This window comes from Schistocerca nitens, chromosome 4, assembly GCF_023898315.1.
Source record: "Schistocerca nitens isolate TAMUIC-IGC-003100 chromosome 4, iqSchNite1.1, whole genome shotgun sequence".
NCBI classification, from domain to species: domain Eukaryota; kingdom Metazoa; phylum Arthropoda; class Insecta; order Orthoptera; family Acrididae; genus Schistocerca; species Schistocerca nitens.
In genome coordinates this window covers 82,928,925-82,954,696 of record NC_064617.1, presented here as the reverse complement: position 1 = coordinate 82,954,696, position 25,772 = coordinate 82,928,925, and the positions used below count along the sequence as shown (strand labels likewise).

Genomic DNA, 25,772 nt, shown 5'->3' with positions numbered 1-25,772 from the left:
AAAGTAAAAAATTATTGACTTTGCCCAGTTACACTAAATGAAAACATTTTAGACATTCAACTTTCAGTGATTAATAAACATTCTTTTTTGAACTCTTATCGGATATTCATCCTGGTGGCACAGTCCAGATGGTGCAATATTTCAGCAAGCTAGCATGATGCTATTTTCAGCTGTTAGTGAAGATTGACTATCTTCCACTTTGTGCTGTCTTCATATTCCCTCCCCTCCTGCAGTCTGTTACAGGCTGGCAGGACCCAGGCTTGGCTCCAAAGGCAAGGTGATGAGAAAGTGGTTGATAAAAGCATGAGCTATGGTCCTTGGTCACTGTGCTGACACTATCAGGCCCAGGACAGTGCTGCTGCAGAGGAGGGAACACAACTAGCTATATTCTTAAATGTTGATCTCTACTCTTACATGAGGCCATAAAAAACTTTTTGCATATCAAACCCAATAAAGCCATCAACAGTCTCTCCTTTTTTGACAACTGCCATCTGCTCCACATTAAGAAGTCCCTGTCCTATGACAATGGTAATCATTTACACTGCGTCTGCACAGTATCCTGTCAAGCTAGTCTTGAAACAAACTTCTCATGCTACCTTTTCCTGTGACACCAATAAACACATGGCCGCTGTAAACTATTCAATGATGAGTACTACTTTATCACTTAATATTGCCAAGGCCTTGTAATGCTCAAATACATGCTTTACCAGGGATTAAACAACCTCTCACCATGCATCAAGAATAGGGACACTCTACCCAAAATTCCATCACTCACCTATTCTAAATAACAGCCTAGTTCACCCCAATGCTCTGCTGCACATTCTGCAACATGAGTCAATCCTCAGTGAACTACCTAATGTGAAAGACCTCTCCTATACAACCATCCAATATCTACTATCGCAGTCCTACAACAAATACGGCAACATGTGAAAGCAGCTATGATTCGTATGAGCTATGCAGTTACTGTGCTGTATTCTGTGTGGGGATGACAACTAATCAGCTGTCTATCCACATGTGTGGCCATCACAATATTGCCACTGATGACAAAGTAAGCCACCAAGTTCCTGACCATAATGCATGTAACACCAATAATTTCAATACCTGCTTCAATACCCTTGAATTTTTTATAACCCCCCCCCTTCTCTCCCAGAGCCAGTTTCTCACTATCTGGTCAAATCATGCAACGTCCTGGTTTGTGGGGCATTCAGATGTGACAGTGGCTTAACGTTTGACTGCATGGGAAAGAGAGGGCAGAAATACTCTTCGTCAAAGTTCTGGTCAATCACGTCTGACCACCACAATGTGCACCAGGCACAGTGCATCCCCTTCACATCTGTGCCATTTGATAGCAAGTAATGTGTCAGCCTTTTGGATGGGGACTAGCAGCAGCCAATTAGGGAATTATCACCCCAAGTATAGGCTGCCACTAACACAACAAAAACAGATGCATTTGGAATGATCAAATGGTTCAAATGGCTCTAAGGGACTTAACATCTGAGGTCATCAGTCCCCTAGACTTAGAACTACCTAAACCTAACTAACCTAAGGACATCACACACATCCCTGCCAGAGACAGGATTCGAACCTGCTACTGTAGCAGCAGCGCAGTTCCGGACTGAAGCGCCTAGAACCGCTCGGCCACAGCGGCCAGCCATTTGGAATGATGATACAATCGGGAAGCTGTTAATGAATGGCATCAAATTGTGTTTAGTGATAAATAATGTGTCTGCACTACCTCAGATTATCATCATCGACCTAGTGTGGGGGCCTATTCTTTCAATGTTTTGGTGGGCCACAGCAGTATTACCCCTGGTGTCACGGTGTGGGGAGCCATCGGATAGGACTTCAGGTCAGTATTGGTAGTGACTGAAGGAACTCTGAGGGCACAACAATATCTCATGGACATCCTACATCCTCATGAGTTACCCCTTATGCGACAGTATCCTGGTTCCTTTTTTGAACAGGACAACACTCATCCACACATCGCGTATCTCTACGATTACATATACTACCAACAGCAGAGTAACCTGCGAAACAACATGTCATACATCAGCTATTATGTAAACACTGTCCGGCCTGCCACGTCGGCTTGACTACCACCAAATTATCAACTGGGATGAATGGGGACAGGCAGAGGGCAAATACCGGCAACTCACAATATCCTGTTGCATAGCATGCTCTACAACATGACATTTGACCTTGGTGCCTGTTTCACCACTCGAGCCATCTGGATTCTTCCCCAGACACCAGTTTCTCAGAACTCCGCAGTTGGGAACTAGCACTACAACATGTCCTTGATTTTCGCCACCCAACTAGCCTTAATTTACGTTAATTTCTTCTGTCTCAGCATTTCTGCACTGTAACTACTCCTTGCTTCACTCCGTTTTAGTTTTCTATACCTTTTATTGTCTTTCCCGTCTATTTTTCACCACCCCCTCCCATCTCTGTTATGTACAATGCACTTAGATTTCCACTCTTATTAACTCACGCACGATTTTTAGTAGTAATCTCTGTCTTGCATATTATCCTATCCTCCACCTTTAAGCTACCAGGTTTTCAAATCTCGTCCGATGCAGTCACCAACAATCAGTCTTTCCTTCTCATCCTGTATGGTAAGTCTCCACTGACCTGCACGTGTGTGTGACTTTCCTGAAATCTACCCCTTTTCCTAGACCTTTACAGTCATTTTCCTTCACTCTTCTTTCTTCCCCTTCGACTCTTCCACCTGAAGGAGAAGCCACTGGCTCCGAAAGCTTGCAAATTACAACAGTCTTTTAAGTGTGTGTTCTGCCACTGCTTGGTGAGTAGATTTTTATCTATCCAATTAAATTATTTTGTCAATAATTGATTGTTTTCATTGTTCTATGAAGTGTCTGTGTGATGTGGAAAACTCCCATGGCCAGCAAGATCCCCGGATCTGTCCCCGATAGAACATGTGTGGGTGTCTGCTCTGTTCCAAAGCCAGTATCCAGGATATAAAGGATCAGTTACAATAGTTGAGGCCTGGCTTGCCTCACGAGAGGATACAATAGCTTCATGGTACACTTCCCAACCAAATCAGTGCACACATCCATGCCACACTGTCATATTCTTTATAAATTTGACTTGATTTTGTAATCACTGAAATAACATCACATACCATGTCGGTCCAAGAAGTTGCATAGAATTATCTCCTGTCCTTCTGGGTGCTTCACATTTTTTCTTATGCCATGTACATTGATGGGGACTTTCCCTCCATTATATCTCCCATTCACACAATCCCCAAGACAAATTTTCCCGGATCTTTCACCTAAACTTCATTATTCCTCTCTTATCATTTTTGAACTTGCTCCTCCCCTATCTGTTCCTAGTTTTGTGAATATCACCTTTTTTCAGCCCTCACTTTAGAACTACCACTGAGTGAAAACTGCCTCCTCATTCATTGTGCATCCCCTTACTTTCCCACCCCGTTCTCGGCCTGTGCATTTTAACTCTTCTCTGTTTCTATATGTCTTTCTTCTCTATACCCACCTGTCTGTCAGCTATTCTAAACCAGCAGCTGTGACTGGAAGTAGTTGGATATCTGTGGTTGTATTTGAGAGAGTGTGTACTTTAATGATGATAAGAGTGGTAGCTGGAAGGCTAATAACTTCTCTGGACTGTTACAAGGATTTACATTCTACTTATCAATCAGATACATGTGATCTTTCATCTTTTTTTTTCTTTGTTTCCACCCTAAAACTTCCATTACTGTACTGTCATAATGATAAGAGATATTTACAAGTGTTACAGGAACCACTTGAAGAGAGTATTTATATGACCATTTCTATCTTTCTAAGCAAAAGAAATGGAGTGAGGGCACAAAGTGAGTGAGTGAGTGAGTGAGTGTGTGTGCGTGCGTGTGTGTATTTAAATACTAATACAAGTAATTTGTACAAATGATCTGCACATTGCTACAGCCCATATTCATGGAGAAAATATTTTATTTTTGTACACTACTCGCATTTTCTACAGCATTATGAAATACTTCAAATGGAAAAATAACTGTTTTGTTAATGATTTTTCTGGAATAACTTGTAGATTATGAGGTATCAAGCCTTACCTGGATCTAAACTCTCAGTTCGAGTATTGCTGGCTTTTCGTGTATGCCTTTGACTGTGCTGCGATATGCCGCCTGTATATCTGCTATCTTGTGATACCTAAAATCAAGAGTGACACCATCTTGCATCAAGCTTTACATGCATATTTGACATACACACAGTTATTCATACATAACATTTTCTTCCTTTTTATTGAAAATGTAAGTATTTAGCAAACACGACAAAACTCCAAAATGATTTGTATGGTACAATGACAATGCTAACTAGATGAATGGTCACTGCGTGTGTGTGCGTGTGTGTGTGTGTGTGTGTGTGTGTGTGTGTGTGTGTGTGTGAGGTGGGGAGAAGGAGAACTATTATGAATATGAAGACACCAATAATGAATGTGAACCACATAAAAATAAAAGGTTGTAGATTCCGAGTGCCTAGGAAAGATTCCACTACAAACTTCATCAATAGGTTGGCTTATAGAGGGCCATGCAAGTGACCACAGCTATGCAAATCTTCTCATCGAAGTAGAAGTATTTATGAGTGAGAATACTGTTAGTCATCTGTGTAAGGAGTGAGGTGGTAGGTTTAAAGTCATTAGGATATTGCAAGAGGTAGCATTTCATGTCAGCAAGATCATAACAGTAGATGATGTAGCCGTATTGGGAGGTGGTGTCAACAGTGATGAGCTGGAAGCCGGATGTCAATAGAGTACAAATGGTGGGGTGATAGTGAAAGTACTTGATATAGTAAGTTGGGCTATAAACACTGGGTAGGAGATGATGACTGATCAGGGAAAGGAGAGGGAGAGAGGGAAGGAGATTGCGGAAGAAGGTGCTTTTAGGTGAGATATTCTGAGGTGTGTCTCAGGATCTTAACAGAGAATGAATGGCTGAGATGGGTTCATTGCATTTAGAATGAATAAATCCCATGTTCACCCAGAAAATTTACAGAGAGACAATAAGCAAACAGTTTGGTAATGTGACATTTAGGAACAATGTGTGAATTGTGAGGACAGGAAAGAATGTTGTTCTGAGTGAGATACTTTCAAGTAATACACATTTCATCAATGTTAACACTGCAAAGTTATTCAATGCATATATTTACACATAGATGCAATCATCAATGCAGACAAATGAGAGGGTTTTTGGCATGAAATGAAAAAGCCTTAAATTAAAGAGAAGGTGAGTTGTTTCATCGTGCAACACATATGCCGAAATATAGAGTGCTACAAAAAAATGGAGTGGGGCAGGGGGAGCAATTATTCTGCACACATACATATATAGTTCACAATTCCTGATGTGACACAATAGTCTTCTGAGATCATCAGTCATGAGAGTTCATGGATTTACTCATCTAACTCCAGTGGTAGACACTGCAAGAGAGACATTATACCTCACAGGCATATTTACTGTTAAAATTCTGAGAATGCACTGTCCCATATATGTTTCATGAAATAACAATGACAGTAAAATCTGGGAAATTCAGTTCATGAAGAGGCTTACTGATGGTAGTTCTTCCCATGCTCATCCACAAATGGAAGAAAAGAGTCCCATATATGTTTCATGAAATAACAATGACAGTAAAATCTGGGAAATTCAGTTCATGAAGAGGCTTACTGATGGTAGTTCTTCCCATGCTCATCCACAAATGGAAGAAAAGAATGGGAAAAGAATAGTGGTGCACAAAGTATCCATTGTCATAAAGAGTTAGGTGGCAAGCAGACATATGTAGATGTCAATATCCAACTGTGATGTCTACAATTAATTACAATATAATGGTAAGTACCCAAACATTCTCGAATGCCCCATTTCACATTGCACAATGTAAGACACATATATATTATGAATCAGGATGTCAAGCTAAAATAATCAATGTGTCAATTTTCCATGCCAGGTATTAGATTTTTCAAGTTCATTTCTCCCAGTAATTCCTATAGTAAAAATCTCACAGCAACTAAATGAGAAATCTACGGTTACAGAAACAATATGTCATACTACCATTTGTTTGCACTTATTAATTTTAGTTTAGTATTTTACTTGTGGTCTGGAATAAATTTATCAAAATATTCTGATACTCAACTACTCATTATGGCAAATGTTTTACCACAATGATGGTGATACTGAATAAAACAGAGAGACTTTTAGGATTCTGGCAGCTTTTCCAAGCTCTGGTTTAGAGCTGAAATTGTATTTTTTAAGTTGTCATCTGGCAAAATCTGTTATAATAAACAGAAACTGAACTGTGATTGTTTATTCTCAAGTCAAGTCACTTTTCAGCAAAAAGCTTTGTAGCAAAAAGAACTTCTCATTGTAGCCATTTTTCTCTTCATAAAGAGTGGTAAAGACTTGAACCTTATGGTTTATTGTCATACTTGCTCACAGTCATCAAGTTGCTTACTGATCACATCTGTTTAAAACTACAACAACCAATGACAAGTTCTCACTGCATACCTTCATTCAATTCTGGAAACAAACTGAAATGCCTTTTCTCTTGCTACAATATACAGTTGTAAGATGATGGTTTGATATGGTAAATTTCCACAAAAGAATGGAACATTCTTGTTACATCTTTATGATTGGTAAGCTTGATCATTCTAAGATTTGTACAAAGAATTTCAACAATGTCCAGTGTACAGTTAACTGTTGACGACCATCTGAATTGGTCAGGAGTCGACTACGATTGAAAATGGAGAAAAAAGTTTCATGCTGTTATTAAACATTTGAAAGGTTGGGGTGCCACATAAATTAAAACAGAATTGGATGGTGTTCATGTGGACTCAGCACCATCACTGAAGACCATTTACTTTTGGATTAATGAATTTAAACATTGTCAGACAAGCACCAAACATAAAGTGCACTCCGGCCATCCAGTTGTGGGAATGCCGAGACTGTAGGCACCTCAACTATGTGAGTGCATATTATCCTGCATGGACAACTGGCTATGAAGAAGCTGTGTGTGAGATGGGTGCTGCGATTGCTCACAGTCAACCACAAGCACATCCAGCACAACATTTAAACACAATGTCTGATGATATTTAATGGCACCCGCAAGATCTTTTGTACAAATTTGTGACTGCTGATGAGACCTGGATCCATTATTACACACTAGAGTCAAAACAGCAGTCAAAACAATGGACAAAGGCTGGTGAAAGTGCATCAAAGAAGGCAAAGAGTGTGTTGCTGGTTGGTAAGGTAATGGCCACTGTTTTTGGGATCCTCAAGGAATAATCTTCATAGATTACCAGGACAAAAGGCAAATCACAACTGGATCCACCGTATTATGCCCCATTGTTGGATTGTCTGAAAGTTGCACTGGCTGCAAAAAAGTCTTAGGTTGACACCAAAAAAAGTGCTTTTTCACCAGGATAATGCATCATCCCACACATCAGCGATAAAAATGGTGAAAGCGCATGAACCACATTTTGAATTGGTTCCTCATTCACTTAGTCCCAAGTGACTTCTTCTGTTCACAAACTTGAAACTTGGGCTTGATGGGAAGAAATTTTCATCAAATGAGGAAGCGATAGTTGCAGTCAATGAGTAAGAGTTTGACAGAACTTATTTTCCAATGGGACGAAAAGGCTGAAGGATTGCTGAACACAGAGCAGATCCTTCAAAGTAGACTATGTCGAGAAGTAAGATGAGTTGCTTATGAAACGAACATTTTTTCTTGCTTTTTTACCAGACTTATGAAACCACCCTCATAAACTGGCTGTAGATAATAATCACAGCAACAAACGTGTTGTAGATTATATTTCCAGGGAGAATACTGAGTCAAAGTAGAAACAACTTCAACACTGTCAGCAAGATTCGAAAGTAACTACACACACGCATTTCCAGCAACAGAGGTAATTAATAGCTAACAAACAATTTGCCTATTTTCTTCTTTAGCTGCAACCATAATTCTGGGAAAGTGAACCTAAATGTACAAACAAATATGTCTTCAAATGTCACCAAATATAGACAAATGACTCATAAGCAGCCAGGAAGTGCTGTAACACAGTTGTGAAATGACTGCAACACAGAGTAGGTTGCTGACTTGCAAAGAATATGAATAACCAATATACATTTTACATGCGTATAAAAAAAAGAGTAAATCAAACTGAAAATTTGTTTTCATTATTACAGTCTTGTGTGGCTTCGATAAGTACTAAACATTTAATACTCATTTCTGGCGAAGAAAGGCTTCCAATAGAAATGCCTAAAAGCAGTACCACATCAGATTTCACACAAAACTGCAGATTCTTCCATGTGTTCCCCTGTCCCAGATCTTCCTCCTTCATTACACTAACAGGTTGAAGATGATAATTCACACAGAAAGACTAAAGCACACCAGCTTCAATACAAACATATCCAGCAGAACATTCTGTTGCTAAACGAAGTGCTGCTTCTCATTTGTTTTCTTTTTACAATATTATTCTGAATTATTAGTTGTTTCTTACTTTAAAATGTTAAACAGCTAAGAGTTCATTAGTGCTTGTGTTTTAGCAATCACCATCTGACATACAAATTAGTGTTCCTCACATTTCCACACCAAAGGTTTTCAGTATGTTAAATCTCTTTTACTTCAAAGACAGTGATTTAAAAAAAAAAAGCTTCAGTAATAATCTTGTTTTATATTCTGCCTTATGTATAAATGTTCTATAACTCTCACTCCCAGTAAAAGGTATGAGACATAAAAAAAGAGGTGTACATATATATAATTTTGCACCTGATAGTGCTTGTTCATTTGCCATACAGTTAAAGACTGCTGTTCCATTTCTTAGTGACGCACTACCTATGAATATCGACGTAGCTACAATGTTTGTACAATATTCAATAGAAAGACAAATGATGATGATTAAGTTACAACATTATCCATTGCAAGATTAATACAATTTATAATGCAATAGCTCTTCAAGAATACATCTATCAGATACACATTAACTACTTTTATAAAAAGAATTACTACTAATCAATACAAATTTAAAAAAAGCAGATATTTACCAGTATGTATAAATATAATTATATACTTGGTCCTGTTTTAGCTGTCTGAAGAACCTACACACGGGTGTCAGGAAATGAGTACATGTGGCACGTTCTCTGTCAGCACATGGCACCAGCGCACTGCCAAGATCTGGCACCTATCCCCTCCAAGAGATAATTATAGAATGAGAGCTTTCTTGGGCTACTTTTAGCTCACAGACCACCTGTATATCATGATGGTCTGCAACCAGCAAATTTAACAGGCTCTGCAATCAACTGCCTGGCTAAATGCAGATGTTGATTGCTATTGGAATTTAATTACTTCCCTAGGCTCTTTATACCCCTTTATTGAAAAAAGTGGTTGCTTACAAAAAGAAACCACACACTCTTTAAAAAACAAAAGATTTTATAAATATCCAAACAATGACAGATGTTCAGCTGGGGAAAAGGGCATGGGGCAATATGAAAAAGTGCAGTCATTACATCAGTTATCCATAGCCAGCTTTTAAAATAATTAAAAGGAAATGCTAATTTGCAAAATTTTGCTTATTATACAGTGTTTCTCTCACAGAAAATGCTGTTAGTTTGGACATACTTCATACATAATGATGTGTTGGTGAATGTGCCAACACCTTGTAGATAGAGGAGGCCGAAATGCACGCTATCTAACGCAGATGGGCGTGAATTCTGGAACAGGATAAGTAGTGAATTCTAATAAGAAAAGTATGCAGCTCCTCGAATACTTAACTTTTATTTATCCTTGTTGTGAATACAGCATTCTTGATGAGACATTTCATACGATAACTATCAAACTATGTAAGCCTTGCTAAGTCGTAGACATGAACTTAGCTGAAGGCTATTCTGTCTCTCGGCAAATGAGAGCAAAGGCTTCGTCCGTATAGTTGCTAGCAACGTCGTCGTACAACTGGGCCGAGTTCTAGTCAGTCTCTCGAGACCTGCCGTGTGGTGGCGCTCGGTCTACGATCACACAGTGGCGACACGCGGGTCCGACATGTACTCATGGACCCGGCCGATTTAAGCTACCACCTAGCAAGTGTGGTGTCTGGCGGTGACACCACACATAGAAATATAATATGTTTCAAAAATAACAGCTACTCACAGACTGTATATATTTTGAAATGTCATATTTTTATAAGTAGCAACCTGAACATAAGAAAAATTCAAAAATTCCAAATAACAATGAATGACAAATAAAAGAATCAAAAGGGGGCAATTAAGAGGAAAATAAGCAGAAATAAAGTGAAAAAAGGAGATAGCATACTATTAATAGGAAATAAAATGGGTCTACAGGCAAAGCTACAACAATATTGAACAATTTGTGCAGAAGTGGGTGGCAAACAGGAAAAAGTAAAAGGGTAAGTCCTTAAATTACAATATCACATAATTTTGATGTATATGCTTGTGCTTACTTTCTGCCCACCCAATCTGAATTATATTGAATTAGGAGGTATTCTTTTATGAGATATTTTGGGTTTCAATACGCTGGAACTACATTTAATTTTATTTCTTAATATTTAACACTACAGAACTTTCTAGACTGGCACAGCCATAATATAATATCTTCACCATGTGCAGATTAATTCTTATTCCTTTGTGACCCTTCTGCAAGCATAATCTGTGATTTGTTCAGTGTGCCAAGAGTTAACTGTCTCTACAGATATACTTGCACAAATAAATTCAATTGATTAATAAAATTCACAGCTCATTCAAGTCTTTCACCCATTTAGCTATTAGAAATTTCTAGTACTCAGTCTACATAACTTCTGTGGTAAATAGATAAATACATAATGTAGCTGCCGAGTGAGTGGAACACAAGTAACCATAAGTTTTACTGATAGATTTTAGACTATTGTCCTCACAATGGGTGTGACAGGATGTTCTGAACAGTCCCTGCCAAATCCTAAATGCTTTGCTGTTAACAGATGGCAGATTGTGGGAAAACTGATCCTGGCGATGAAAGCTGATTGGGACACATTGCAATTTTGGTTGGAACAGGGGTTGGGGACATGGAAGAGGCATGGTATAGACAAATGAACAGTAGGTGTACGGTTAAGGTTAAGGTTAAGGCTGTGCTCATACAGTACCTGGAGGAGGCAAGGATAATACCTATGCAAGGACACAAGTGAAATGACACCCACCTATTAGAAGAAATGCTACGAAGATAGAATACGGGTGGAAGGTGGAGACCTCAGAGTTAAAGAAAGACATACGGATGAGCTAGTGGTGCAGCAGGAAGTGTGGGCAGGAAGATGCGACAGGGTGGGTACAGGAGTGGGGGCAAGGTATGTGAAGAGCATGAACTACTGCAAACTTAGGCACAGGGGATTGGTAGAACGTAGGATATGTTGGAAGAAGTGTTCCCAATGGCACAATAATGAAAAAGGGAAAGGATTCAGATGGGTTATGAAGCAGTTAACATCAACAAAATCTAAAACAACGCTGTTTAGTCCCAGCTGGTCTTTGGTGACCATGCAAATGTGTGGATAGTTTAAGGAGATATTACATAGAATGCTGTGAATCACCTGAAGTATAGTTCGTAGATGACGTAACTACTCTCACAGTGTGAATTAATTATCCAGTTTAGATTTGTATGGCACTTATTTAGTACATAGTCATTAATATAGTAACATTAATTGTGTGTGGAAGAGCCTAAATAGGTGTGGTTCTGTTTAATTAAATACAGTCATGTCACAGTATAATTTCTGGTAGACGTATAAATTGTGCATACTTGTGACATGCACTTCCATTTGTAATATTTCTAAGATATATGCTTCACTATGTCACGGGTTTCATAACAATCAATTGATATTGTATTTTCCACAGTTATCAAAATAATATATCATAAAAATACAGTAAGAAGCTAAGTAAAAATTAAAGTAGCTATCAATCTGAAGATTGTTTTGAACACCTCACTGCTTCACTACGAATGGTCTTGTTCGAGATGGTATGCTGTTGTCTGTCTCCAACCTTTGATCTGTCTTACCCTTGCGGTTATAGGGGGCCAACAATTAACATGGATTCCGAAGCATGGTGCAACTCGGGATTTTTCACAACAAAAAACATTGCATGAGATGAAATAAGTGACAGAAAAAAATTGTACGACTGACTGGCGATTGAAACCGAGACTTTTAGATTCATAACCTGACACTTTACCACTGACACACTGAACCTCATACTGTAAAAAGCTATAAGACAAGTTTTATAATTACAATCTACTCAACCACATTTATAAGAAGAAACATGCTCAGAAAGTCAAAACAATTGCAAATATAAAGCTAGATCAATCTTTAAACATTAATTTGTAATATTTTTATTCTTTTTTTAGCTCCAACATGGCTGAGGCATGAGGCAGTACAAACAAGTTGTTCATAGCAAGTATTAGACATATTTTGTGGTCACAAAGATAACAGAACAATTTGCTGTGAAAATGACGCAAAGGAAGTTACATTTTATTTGATCAATCCACAACCAAGAACGATCACTGCTTAAAATTTTCAAATAATGAATCCTAGAGGAAACTACAATGGATCATGAACAGTGAAATTCAATCTCTACAGAAACAGAAGACAAGTATTTCTAAATATTATTGTGCTGCCAACTCTCTATTGTATTTATTACATAACATGCATCAAATTCATTGCAGCTTGGGATAATACAATATATTTAATATTACAGTGTCTGACAACTGGATAATCTGCAGAGAGATGGTTCATAGAACAGTATATTAGAATCAAGAACTACAAAGATATGACATTCACTGAGTAGTCAGTACAAAACCAGTTTGGAAGGTGTGAGAAAATACCAAAAGGGATGTTCCTTTGTGCCTGGTCGGTAGGTGTATGTCGCAATAAGTTGTTGCAGATCTCTTTCTATACGAGTGTTCATCTGAAAAGGGCTCAGCCAGTCCTTTGGCAAAGGCATTGTTTACTACTGTAGATTTTTTAACTGTCAATAAAAATGGCTGACAATACATTTTTATAGATGATCCGTTGAGTTGCAGACAGCAAAATGAAAAGACTGTTACACATTACAGCTTTCAGCCAAATCCTTCTCCAGCAAAAGAAAACACACACACATTCACCGAAGCAAGCAAACACACTTTATACACATGTGATTGCTACCACTGGCATGACCCTGGCAGTAGTAATGATTATGTGTGTATTAGGTGTGCTTGCTTGTGTAAAAGTGTGTGTGCTTTCTTTGCTGAAGGAGGCTCTGGCCAAAAGGTATAACAATAACAAACAGTCTTTTCATTGTGCATGTCTGCAACTCAACAGGTCATGTTTACAGTAAGTAACAGTCTCTCCTTTTCCTAATATTGTTGATATTCCTGCCCGGAAATTTCCATTGTTTTTAATAAGCTTTTACACTACTGCAAGTTTCATCTCACTTGGTTTAGTGGACACAATGCATGAGTTCACTCAGTTCCTTCCGAACAGTAGCCTTGTTACCTTTCCATGCAGAAGGAAGAGAAACATTTTTATGTAATTATTTTAAAGTGGTTCTGAAGGCAAATCACTGTTTTGGGAATTTGCTGCAGGCACGGACAACACAGTTTGTACACTTCACCTGCAGCAATTTCTCTCCAAATCTGTGACTTCCGGCACGAGTGAACATTTCCTGGAGATGATTGTTGGTCAAGGTGTCACTAAAATGATTTGGAAAACAAGTCAGTAGAATTACCACAGTGCCAATAAAATTCAGATCATTTCAGATGCACTTTGTGCATTTCAGTGGAGCAATTTTCATATTACAATGATACAACAGCCTGTGGGTAGCACAAACTACAAACATAATAAGAAGATCAGCTTATTACATTTTCATAGCAAGACCTTCAGAAACTCAGTCCTGGATAGTCATAACTTATATTTTGTAACAGATGAGAAAATAAGAAGGAATGGGGTAGAGAGGCAGACTGTACTAAGAACAACAGAATTGTACCAGGGAAATGTAAGTTGTGTTAAAGGGGAAAAAAGAGAGAAAAGGATGACAAGCAGAGAAACTGCCGGAAACAAGGATGTTCGCTATCTCCATTACTTTTCATTGTGGTGACTGATGTGATAAAGACGAAAGTAGCAAGACAGGAGACAGGAAGACAGCAACGTTGTCTTCTGATAACCTGGTGTTGCGGGGGAACATCAGAGTGGGGAAAAAAGAAGCAATTGGATGTTTGGGCACAAATTGAGCAAGATTGTGGCCTAAATTGTATTGCAATGAGTTGTGAACTGGTGGTCACAACAAGTAAAAAAGGGTAGACCTATGGTAAACATGTCACTGGGTGGGGAGCAGCTGAAAATGGTGGAAAATTTCAAGTAGCAGGGGAGTAGATCACAGGACAATGGAAGCTATGACAAACAGGTACATGAATAAGAAAGATAAACTGATTGCTTAATGAGAAATGTGAGAGGAATTATGTGAAACAGACACATCCCCCCGGAAACTAAGAATGGGATATATTATATACCAGTTCTGTTATACACAGCAGAAACTTGGGTCACAAAGGAAAGAGAAAAATGTAAAATGCGATCAAGTGAAATAAAGTTTTTGAGAAGGTAGATTAGATTAGATTAGTTTTCGTTCCATAGATCCGTGCTGAGGAGATCCTCGTGGATGTGGAACATGTCAATTTTCTTTTCTTTTATTTTTTTTATTTAAAAGCTGAAATAACAATACTAATAGTATGAATATATACAAGACATCATTTGTTTCTATTAAAAAATTCGTCAATGGAGTAGAAGGAGTTGGCCACTAGTAAGTCTTTCAGGCTCCTTTTAAACTGATCTTTATTTGTAACTAAATTTTTTATGTTTACTGGCAAATTATTGAAGATGAGTGTTCCTGAGTAGTGGACCCCTTTTTGAACTAAAGTAAGTGCTTTTAAGTACTTGTGCAGATCATTTTTGTTCCTGGTATTGTATGTATGAACTGAGCTGTTTGTTGGAAAAAGAGATATATTATTTAGGACAAATTTCATTAATGAGTAAATATACTGAGAGGCAGTAGTTAGTATACCCAGTTCTTTGAAGAGGTTTCTACAGGATGTCCGTGAATTTACTCCACAAATAATACATATTACACGCTTTTGGTCTCTGAAAACTTTTGTTTGACTTGAAGAGTTACCCCAAAATATTATACCATATGACATTATGGAATGAAAGTAGGCAAAGTATGCAAGCTTTTTCATTTTTATGTCGCCTATGTCTGCTAACACTCGAATTGCAAATACAGATTTGTTAAGGCGTTTCTGCAGTTCTGTGCTCTTCCCAACTGAATTTATTATCAAGTTGTAATCCCAGGAATTTAAGACTGTCGACCTGCTATCTGCTCTTCTTCGTATTTTATGCATATGCTGGGTGGAAACCTCTTACAGGTTCTGAATTGCATATAGTGAGTCTTTTCGAAGTTTAATGTCAGTGAGTTGGCTTTAAACCATTTATTAATATCCATGAAAATATCATTAACAGATCTTTCTAGAACTACACTTGACATACTATTTATTGCAATACTTGTGTCATCTGCAAACAAAACGAACTCTGCTTCTGGCAGTGTAACTGATGAAAGATCATTAATGTACACAAGAAAAAGCAATGGCTCTAAGATGGATCCTTGTGGGACACCACATGTAATTTCTTCCCAGGTGGATAAGTGTAACAAAAATGAAGAAGAGGAGAAAGAAAAGTTTTAGAGAGATGAGGAATCCCTACAGGAAAAAACTTCTGAAGAGAATGGATGAGGATGCCAAGGAAAATGCACGAGATGCGAATGATGCATAAGAGACTGAAGGGAAGGTGAAGGGAGAAGTGGTGAAATGGAATGGAAGAAAACATTGAGAACAGAGGAGAAGACTGAGCCACAGTAGCGACAGTGAAGTGGTGGGAAGAACGGGGGGAGGGTGGGAGGACGAGGAGGTATCAGTGGTGTGATAGAGATCAGTGAAGTAAGTGATAATCTATATATAAAATGTGCTAAAACATGACATCTTTATGCTGAGATGTTGAAAATCTCAAAAAGAAAGTAAATTAATGGATGTACAATTTGGAGTAGAAAACAGTTTGTATTCATAGCCATAGTAAAGCTATGCCAATATAGATAGCAAAATGAGATAGAATTTTGGGCAGTGTTGAGAGATCTTTATCCCACAGAGAAATAGCATCCATGAACAGGCTGTTGGTACCCTCCACAGCTATCTATGGGCTGCCTTCTGCCAAAATGCTTGGTGTGATGCCAGCTGTCTGCAAAGGCTCTCAGACCTTTTCAGCCAGCAAAAAATCGCCACTTGCATGTGTGTGCTTACACATAAAAATAAGGGTTTACTGAAGAGGGTAATCATATTATAGAATATCTCAAACTGTTCTCACTCTCTTGTCAAGCAGGCACTATTCAAGCATTTGCCTGAAGTGATTTACGAAACAAGAGAAAGGTGACAGGGTGGTTGGCTAGGGATTTGAACCCACTCCTCCAAAATAACAATACCACATAGACACAATAAACTCTGTACTGCATGTGCAGATTCTCATTTCTCAAACCGTTAATTAATTTCGTATTTATCTCTCATACAAAGGACAACATTTTTAGGCATTTTATAGCAGTAGTGCACTTTACAGGGCAACATTGACACAAGTGCTCATAGGAGATGGTTTCTACTGTTGGCAACTTGACGTCAGCTGCAGGGGCCAAGGAGGGGAGTGGGGGAGGGTGGGGGGGACTGTAGTGGGATCATTTTGCTCTTTCCAGCAATAGGCCAATACAATACATCACAACTCACAAGCATTCATGCAGTTTTTGCTGTGGACTGTCCCACAATAACTGTAGCATCACCTAATACTGGTGCTAATGGAGGAAGTGATCTATGTGTTGTCGAATTTAAATCCTGCTTCAAGATTTGCCATACATGCACACTTCACAGCCAAATGCCAAGGGTAAATTCCTAACCAAAACATTCAGCATCAACATTTGCAACAAACACTTCACAAATAAACACCTAACCAAAACAGCAATCTCTGCATTATACAACATGGTTGCAATGCTTCAGAGATGTTAAAGTTCATCAAAGGAAAAATGACAAGATATCAAAAATTGCTTTAGTTTCAGTCTCTTAGCCAGACAGAAGCTCAGCTAAAACTTACAAGGTTATTAGGTACATTGCTTCTGTGTTCCTGCCTTCGCAAAGCAGATGTATCTCTCCGTGTAGACCCTTTATGTGTACTAGTCTTCGGGACAGTACCAGTGTACCTGCCATCAGGTGACATGGTTCTGGGAAACTGAAACATATAAAGGTATTCTTTCATTACTGTATAACATAAGTTAATCAGTGCAGAGTGAATAGAGTCTGAAGATTAGAACACTACTCAACCTGAGTGAATATCCAGTGCCATAAGTACATGGTTTCAATTTGGTTGAAAAAGCAAGTTAGTTACTTCAGTTATTTGAATGTTTCATGGCTCATAATTGTGACCTCTCAATATAATGTGGAATGATTCAGATTTAAAATTACAGTACATCTTCTAAGTAAAAAATATGGCAACATGTGGGAACATTTGAAAATTTCATAACAAATTTAAATTTGGGTTTTAACACACACATCCTTTTACGCATCACCAACACAGAGAATTTTTCCTGGGTGACTAAAACAAGCCACAGTTACAATATCTCTTTAAGAACGGCGAGATAAAAGATGAGACAGTTATCACACACTTTTCTTATTAACATCTTTTACCACTATATTTGTAAATGTCACATACCAGGGCCCAAGGAGACAGTTTTGTTACAGAAAGATGAACTGTACTTGTCAAATTACTTAATAAATTAATAAGTTTTTAAATCTGAATATCAATTTTACATGCTTCCCCTGAGCTAAAGCTTTTGGGTTATCTGTGGACTAGTTTAGTTTATGCATTATTAATTTTGTTGAGTGACTACTTTTTTAGGAGATAATAAAAAATGGTTCAAATGGCTCTGAGCACTATGGGACTTAACATCTATGGTCATCAGTCCCCTAGAACTTAGAACTACTGAAACCTAACTAACCTAACGACAGCACACAACACCCAGCCATCACGAGGCAGAGAAAATCCCTGACCCCGCCGGGAATCGAACCCGGGAACCCGGGCGTGGGAAGCGAGAACGCTACCGCACGACCACGAGATGCGGGCTAGGAGATAATAATTTTCATTACTATGATAGTCAAGATTTCATTTGTGTTAGTACGAGATTAGTGTCCTCCCTTTAACTGTATTACTTGTCATGTTGGCTCCAAAAAAAAATACTGGCTTCACTTGTCACATATACATTGCTTACACTGAGCTTATTTACAGAACCTGTTGAGTTTCCTCCAGTTCCCTTTGATAAAGGCATCTGGAGTCATCTATGTGCTCTCCTTCACTGTGTCTACCTGGAGCCTTTCACAAGGACTGCTGGATAGGCACAGTCTTTGGCTGGTGTTAGAGGTAGCTATGAAACCTATAGTTAACTTTACAATGGAAAAAATGTCCTTTAACTATAATTGATGAGTGAAAATTTGCACAAACATTGAACTTGTGCTTCAAGGAAGTGCCATAGCGAAAGTCTCAAGCTAGCTACAAACAAAAGACAAGGTAACCAATCCAATATAACATTCTGTCGATCAGTAGGCCTAACTCCTCTTCTAAAACAGCCTGCACTACTGGTTAGCAATAACTTGATACTACTCACCAAGTAGTGAAGGCATGAGCAGAGGCAGACAGAAATACGTTATGGTTTGGCCAGGAATCAACATCATGACCTTTTGGGTTCCAGGCATGCAATTTACCCCTCCTGATGGCTAAGAACTTGACTGTAAATATAAAATTACTGGTTCTCATGCTACCTCCAATTATAATACGCTTTTTGTTGATGTTTTTTGTTCCTACCTTTATGTATACTATTCTATGTATTTTGTTCTAAACTGGATTATAAGACTTTTCCATCTCTAATGACCTCTATGTCAATGGGACATTAAACTCTTAACCTTCTTTCCTTTCTTCCCTCCCTCCAAGACATTTAACTTTGTGTTGAACATTACCTCATTCAGCTATTTTACACCCGTATCTCTATCGCTCTTATTATTCTAACATCATATTTCTATGACCAGTACTCTGCTATTGTGAGGATTGAATGCTCTCTATGGCTAGCAACAATAGTGCACCACAACAAGGCACACCTGGTCATTACAGCACTTTAATTAATGGTATTACAAAAATTGGTCTGAATTATACTTAACAACAATGACACTAAAAGTTAGGGTGATCAATTCAAACATCGCAGGGAAGTAAGAAAATAAGTGACAGTGGAGAAATTACAAATGGAGTCCTTACAGGGTTCAATTTTTTATCCATTCCTATTCTTTGTATATGTGAATGACCTGTCACATACCATGTAACCAGACTTCTTACACAGTGCCGGCTAGGGGCATATGGACACACACACATTTTTGTGTGTATGTGTGTTCGAAAGATAACATTGAAAGCTACCAAGTGCCTATTGAAAGCTCAATGTTTCTGCTTTTCAGTGAGTGGTCTTATTTAATCCCAAGACCTTTACAGAATATGTGGAATCTTCACCAGTCATCATATTGTTGGCACCTCTCCAAGATAGATGATGATTGGGGAGGGGGGGGGGCACAATTTTATATCTACTGCGGGATAAAGAAGCCCACTAGACTCTTGAATGCACTGCAGTCAACAGCACTGCCCCCCAGTATTCTTCAAAGTTTATATACATGTACATAATATGCACAAAAATACTTGGAGCTTTGTCTATTGTGTAATAAAACTTCCCTGAATTTACTTTGCAATTTCAGGTGATTATAATGGGAAGTGTATTAATTATAGTGTGAACCGAGACGTTGGTCTAAACTAGAAACCACTCTGCTATCGCAACTTCCATTTGCCAACTCACAACCAAATAATTTAGCACCTTCAAAGATAGTCTAGACCTAGGATTATTCAACTGTCAGTCTGTTGCTACAAACAATATTTCGAGGAGGACACACAATCATATGCTGAAAGATCTAGAAATTTTTTGATTTAACTGGTTAATATGATACAGTGTTCAAAAGAACCTAATTCCATAATATGATACACAAGAATACTGAGCACAACTCCCATCGACATTTTCCTTACTGTCATGTGGGTACACCAAGTAGATATGTTAGCCAACTCAGTAAACAAACCATAACTAGGCTATGCCTATTGATTGAAGAGCAGAACTTCCACATAAATAAAAATATTCTAGGAGAGCAAATTGTCAGTTATGTTAAAATAAATAACTTCCTCTTATGAAAGTGAAACACTACATGTACTAGGATCAGATACACAAATTTTCTTATGAAACAAAAAGTTGTCCAAAGAGAAAGCATCAACCAGACAAGCAGTCTGTGTATACTTGTAAATCAGCTTTTCACATGGGCACTGGGATAAACCCTTTGTGAATGCCCCATTTATGTGTAACTGGTGGTCACAGGCAGAAAACCATGCAGACAGACCCATGATACACAAATAACAGAAATAACCAGTAGCATAACAACAACAACATACAACAAATTATGGTTGAAGTCAGTCAGGCACAACTTCAAGAACAAATATTTAAAAAAAGTAAAAAAGACAGTTCAATGTGTGTAACAACACAAGAGGGAGTATTATGTGGCTACTCAAAATGTATGAAATTCTTTTCAGTGTGTGAGAGATGTCATTGTGGATGAGTGACAATTTACCACTTTATTTAGTGAATCAATAGCAACCAGTGCTATGTTTAGGAGCATTTGAACCCCTGGAGGACAAGGGAAGTCACAGGCATTGACACAGATTTAAGTGATGCACTGATCAACAAAGTATGTGTTTTATACATTATGTCATAGGATAAAGCGGAAAGGATCTGGAGATCAAGCTCTGTCTGTCAATAGCAACAATCTGGGTTCACCTTTTATACCTGGTACTTGGCAGCTTGGATATGTTGGACGCAGAGCATTTGACTAAGAATGATTGAAGATACATCAAATAAACATTTGTTGCAATGTAGTACTAACACATATGCAATATATCATAGTGAGAAAAGTCAATTAACATATGTCAAGTTGCAACATTGTTTACATTCAGGTTACTATAGCTTCAGACAAGCAATGAACTATGTGGTCTTCTTGTACATACACCTGTCAACAGCAATTAGTGTGCAATTCAAATCATTTTGTGGTGACATCAAAGTACTTAGTGTATTTATTTTTTATACATGGCGTGAAAGATTTCACACATACAATTATTTGTCCATGGATCCTATTTCAGTTCACAACAAAGCAATATATATAATTATTCAGTCTCTCTACTTTTTTTCTTTTCACAATACTGAAATTCCAGTAAGGTCTGATCTGCATGCAACATGAGAACAGTAACAGTGGTTTGTAAGGAAGTTTAACAGTCATTATATTCCATGACATTACTTTTACTTTCAATATCCCATCGTTGTAATACCAAAGTAAGGTAAAACCATCCTCAACCCAAGAGTTGGTTTGAACACCACAACAGTGTTTTACTATGCATGATTCTATTGTAAGAGGTGTGCCCTTACCTACATTCTCTCTTAGCACTGACTAACGCTGCCAGTTACAGGAAATGAACTGTAAATAGCATTATTCAAATGCTCAAATAATTGACATGAAAAAGTGATCGTCAGAAAAATATTAGAAGACCGACTAATGACTGAAACTCAAACCTTTAAATCTGATGTGTGGAAGTAACGCAGTTCCTGCGTGTTTGTTGTTTAAAAACAGGATACGTCCAAGAGCGTTGTACCTGGTAACAGGCTAACCGTAAATCGTAACGTGTTTCTGAACCATTTACTATATACCATAATCTCAAATATAATACTTTTCAGAGTACGATGACAGTTTCGTCGATGAAGCCAATAATTACTTCGTACAAACCTAATAGTGAGAGACGGCAATTCTCTCTATACTTTGCAACTGAACTAATTACGAAGACGCACTAATCATTTACTGCGCTAAAGCAATAGAACGGAATAAAAAAACGATTTTGCCATGGGAGTTGCCTTCAGCTTTGTCGCATTGGTGTTACACACAGTAGTCAAAACAGTCATAAGCGAATGCTTATGGTAAGAACGGTCATTAATTACTATTTACATGATGTTCTTGCAGCTGGAAAGTAACGTCTTCCAATTGGGCATATATAAACTTCCTGAACTACATTTTATCGTTTGGCCTACTTTTTACGCGTGACATTGTATATCTTACTTCAAATCAGCTCAAAACATCCAGCGGCTTCTCCGCTACAAACAAACAATTGACTTGACTATATACTCTGCTTTGCATTTATCCCTACACATAGGTGTAATGTGAGACTTTGCTACTCTTTGACTAAACAGACACAACAAAGATGGTACTTTTTAAAACTGAATCATTCATCTTCGGGAATTATCCACATAATCTTCAACTCACGCACAAAATCCATCACTGATAGGAACACAATGCGATAAATAACTTAAAAACACTTCTATCACTTGAATAAATACTTTAATACTTGCGTAGCCTTCCGCGACCCGAGTCAGTTAACATTGTAGTGACCTATTTCTGACAATCGATTCCTAAAAATGTACAGTGCTTCATAAACATTCCGTGAAGTGTTAATTTATGTGCAGTGATATAGTTATTCTTTGACTTAACTATGGTTAGTTATTCCGTGCTGTTCATGTCTACACAATTCATTCATGTGTGTAGTGTTAAGTTATTGCTAAATGTATGTGGGAATAAAGGAATTACTTTCTCCAACACCCACATTTGGTGACGCCCGACGAACTACGTTAACATCCGCGTCGGCTTCAGCGTTTAACGAAGTTCCGCGACGTTCACGTTTGTATTTGTGGTCACATGTTAAATTACTGAGAAAATTGCAGAGTGATTATGGCACCGAATTTCCATTCAGGTGCATTGGGATCCTTTGCCTGTTTGAACATCCTGATTTACATTTTATTTGGGTTCCCTAAATTCCTTTAGGCAAATACTTTTGTTGGTTCCACTGAATAGGCCATGGCAGATTACCTGCCATGTCCAATCTGAGTTTCTGCTCAGTCTCTTGACATGTTAACTATTTATTCATTCTCTTTATAATGCTGCAATGTTTTAAGTGTTCCATCTCATTGTGAAAAAGTCAGAATAAAATTGATCATTTCACATGTACATACATTTGTGTTGGTTACCATTTTTTATTTTAACTTATCTTCCTTTTGTTCCCTGTACTCTTAAGTAATTTGTTAAAAACCCATGAGGTCAAAGACGAGCACTTACTACCATTTTAGGAAAAATTTTATGTACAAATAAGGTAATCTCTCATGTGGCATGGTAACGTCTTTGTTGAGGTGATATTACTGCCTCATGAACATAGGTGTCTTACATAGAACATACAGAAAGTAAACAGCTGTGCAGTAATCTTGTAAGAATATATTTTAATTTTGGGGCAGGATAGGAAACTCATCTCAAGTGATACATGTATCATCTCCTACCTTCTCAAGAAATGTCAAAATTTGTGGCACTACTGTGAGCACAAACACTTGCTGTCTCATACATAGTATGGAAAGCTATGAAGTGTAGTAGTGTGTATGCAACATGTTAATACTTTCTAGGGATTTTAAACTTACTGAAATGCCTTGAGTATTGGCAGTGATCTAAAAATGGAACATAGTTGAGTATCTTCTCCAAGTATACCCCATCACTAATGCTTGGTAGCATCATGATGAAAAAGTGCCAGTGCTGTATCAGGTCAACTTGAATACAAAGAAACTTATGTAATTTGGTGAGACTTAGCTTTGTGGCATTAGCGAGAGAAAAATGAGTTTTCTCAATTTGTACACATCCATTGCAAATAGGCTTTTTTTCATTTAATTAGTTTTTGGCCATTGACTTTCAAACATTTTATACATAGTTTGGAGCATATCACTTTTATGCGGGAACAGTGTACACTTCAAACATAGGTATTGCAATTGAAGCATTTCACGGAGGTATATTTGGCATGATTACAATATGCTTACAACAATAATCACGTCAGATACATATTTACTTACATTTGGGCCTATTAGCACTTGTGCATACTACATGAACGTTTTTGAATAAAATATGCTTTTTTGTTTTCAAAGAGCTCAAGTCAGTTCATTTTCTATTATGTTAAGCAACACTGAAAAACTGTTAGGTGCACTCATTGCTACGTTGAGGTTGTTATATGCAAGACTTAGCCCTTCATTTTGAGTGCTCATCTTGTCTTGTTCATGAATTAGTCTTACCTATTCAGACAGTTAACTGTCATGATATTAAACTGCAAAAACGTCAAAGCAGGCAGCTGGCATTGACAGATGAAGTGTTTCGAAAGGATTCGTGTTATTGCCTCGTGTGAGACAGAAAAAAAGCAAAATGTGGAATCCACAGGTAAAGCATTCCCCAGGAAAGGAAATTTTGTATTTCCTATAGATGAATATCTTAACAGGGACTGGTAGAGTAACTTAAGTAAAAAGTATTATTTCAGTTTTGACAGCACTTTACTGTAACAGACAAGATCAAAAACTAATCAATCATTCAGCACTGGAATTCTGTATACAATAATGCCAAACATGACAGATACACAACAAACTGAAGGCTTGGACATGTGCATTAGTCATTCTCCCACCACAAAATCAAAACCCTCACTGTAGATTAGATTAACTTGTTTTTGTCCCAGAGACCCTAAAATGAGATGATTCTCATGGATGTGCAACATGTCAAAGTATAACATAAAGCATTTGAATATAATACTTACCACCATCATCATCTGTCACGAGATTGTCAAAATATGTGAATATATTGCAGTAAACTGGAGCTGCTAATATGTACAGTATTAATATACTGCCAGAACAAAACATAGTTATGCACTTTTAATAAATTTATCACACACAGAATACCTGATCTTGACTGTTGTGACCAAGTGCTGTCAAAACTGAAATATGCTGGTAGCAGAATTTTTACTTAAGCTGGTCTAACAGTCCCTGTTAAGATATTCATCTATATAAAGTAGAAGTTGCCTATCAAAAAGTCTTTCAAACTCTCAGTAAACCGTGATTTATCTGAAAGTTTTTAATGGTTGCTGGCAGTTTATTGAAAATGTGTGTTCTTGAATGTTGAACCCCTTTCTGGTCCAAGGTAAGTGATTTTAGATCTTTATGTAGATAGCTGTTCTTATTCCTAGTATTGATACTATGTATTGTGCTATTGGTTGGAAATACTTGCAACAAATTTCATTAAAGAATAAATATACTATAAAGCAGTGGTTAGAATATGAAGTTCCTTGAACAGGTTTCTACATGGTGTTCTTGAATTTATACCACAAACGATTTTTATTAGGCCTACATCCTTTTACATGCTAAATACTTTTGCTCCGTTGATGAGTTACCCCAGAATATGATCCCTTATGACATAACAGAATAAAAGTATGTAAACTTTTTTTACATTTGTGTCTCCTACATCTGACACCATTCTCACTGCAAATACAGATTTGTTTAGGAGCTTTAGCAATTCTGTGGTAAGCCCTCCAACTGAATTTATTATCGAGTTATAATCCCAGAAATTTAACACTGTCAATCTTTTCGATCTGCATGTCTTTATATGTTATGGAATTACAGAACCTTACGTCACGGGTCAAAGCAGACGGGTGGAATCGGACGCTTCCATTCA

General features: G+C 37.7%; 1 protein-coding gene across 6 annotated transcripts in view; it reads right to left on the bottom strand.

Moving 5' to 3' along the window:
* The window catches only part of LOC126251840 (pericentriolar material 1 protein-like), a 781,694-nt gene that overhangs the window by 356,238 nt on the left and 399,684 nt on the right, over positions 1 to 25,772 (bottom strand). For 2 of the 6 annotated variants that reach the window (XM_049952505.1, XM_049952509.1), the window contains exons 1-3: positions 22,203 to 22,309; positions 17,182 to 17,316; positions 4,082 to 4,178 (exon numbers count right to left, since the gene is read on the bottom strand). In XM_049952505.1, the coding sequence (XP_049808462.1) occupies positions 4,082 to 4,178; positions 17,182 to 17,304 (220 nt within the window). In that variant the 5' untranslated portion in view covers positions 17,305 to 17,316; positions 22,203 to 22,309. The other 4 variants (XM_049952508.1, XM_049952506.1, XM_049952507.1 and 1 more) reach the window with 4 other exon arrangements.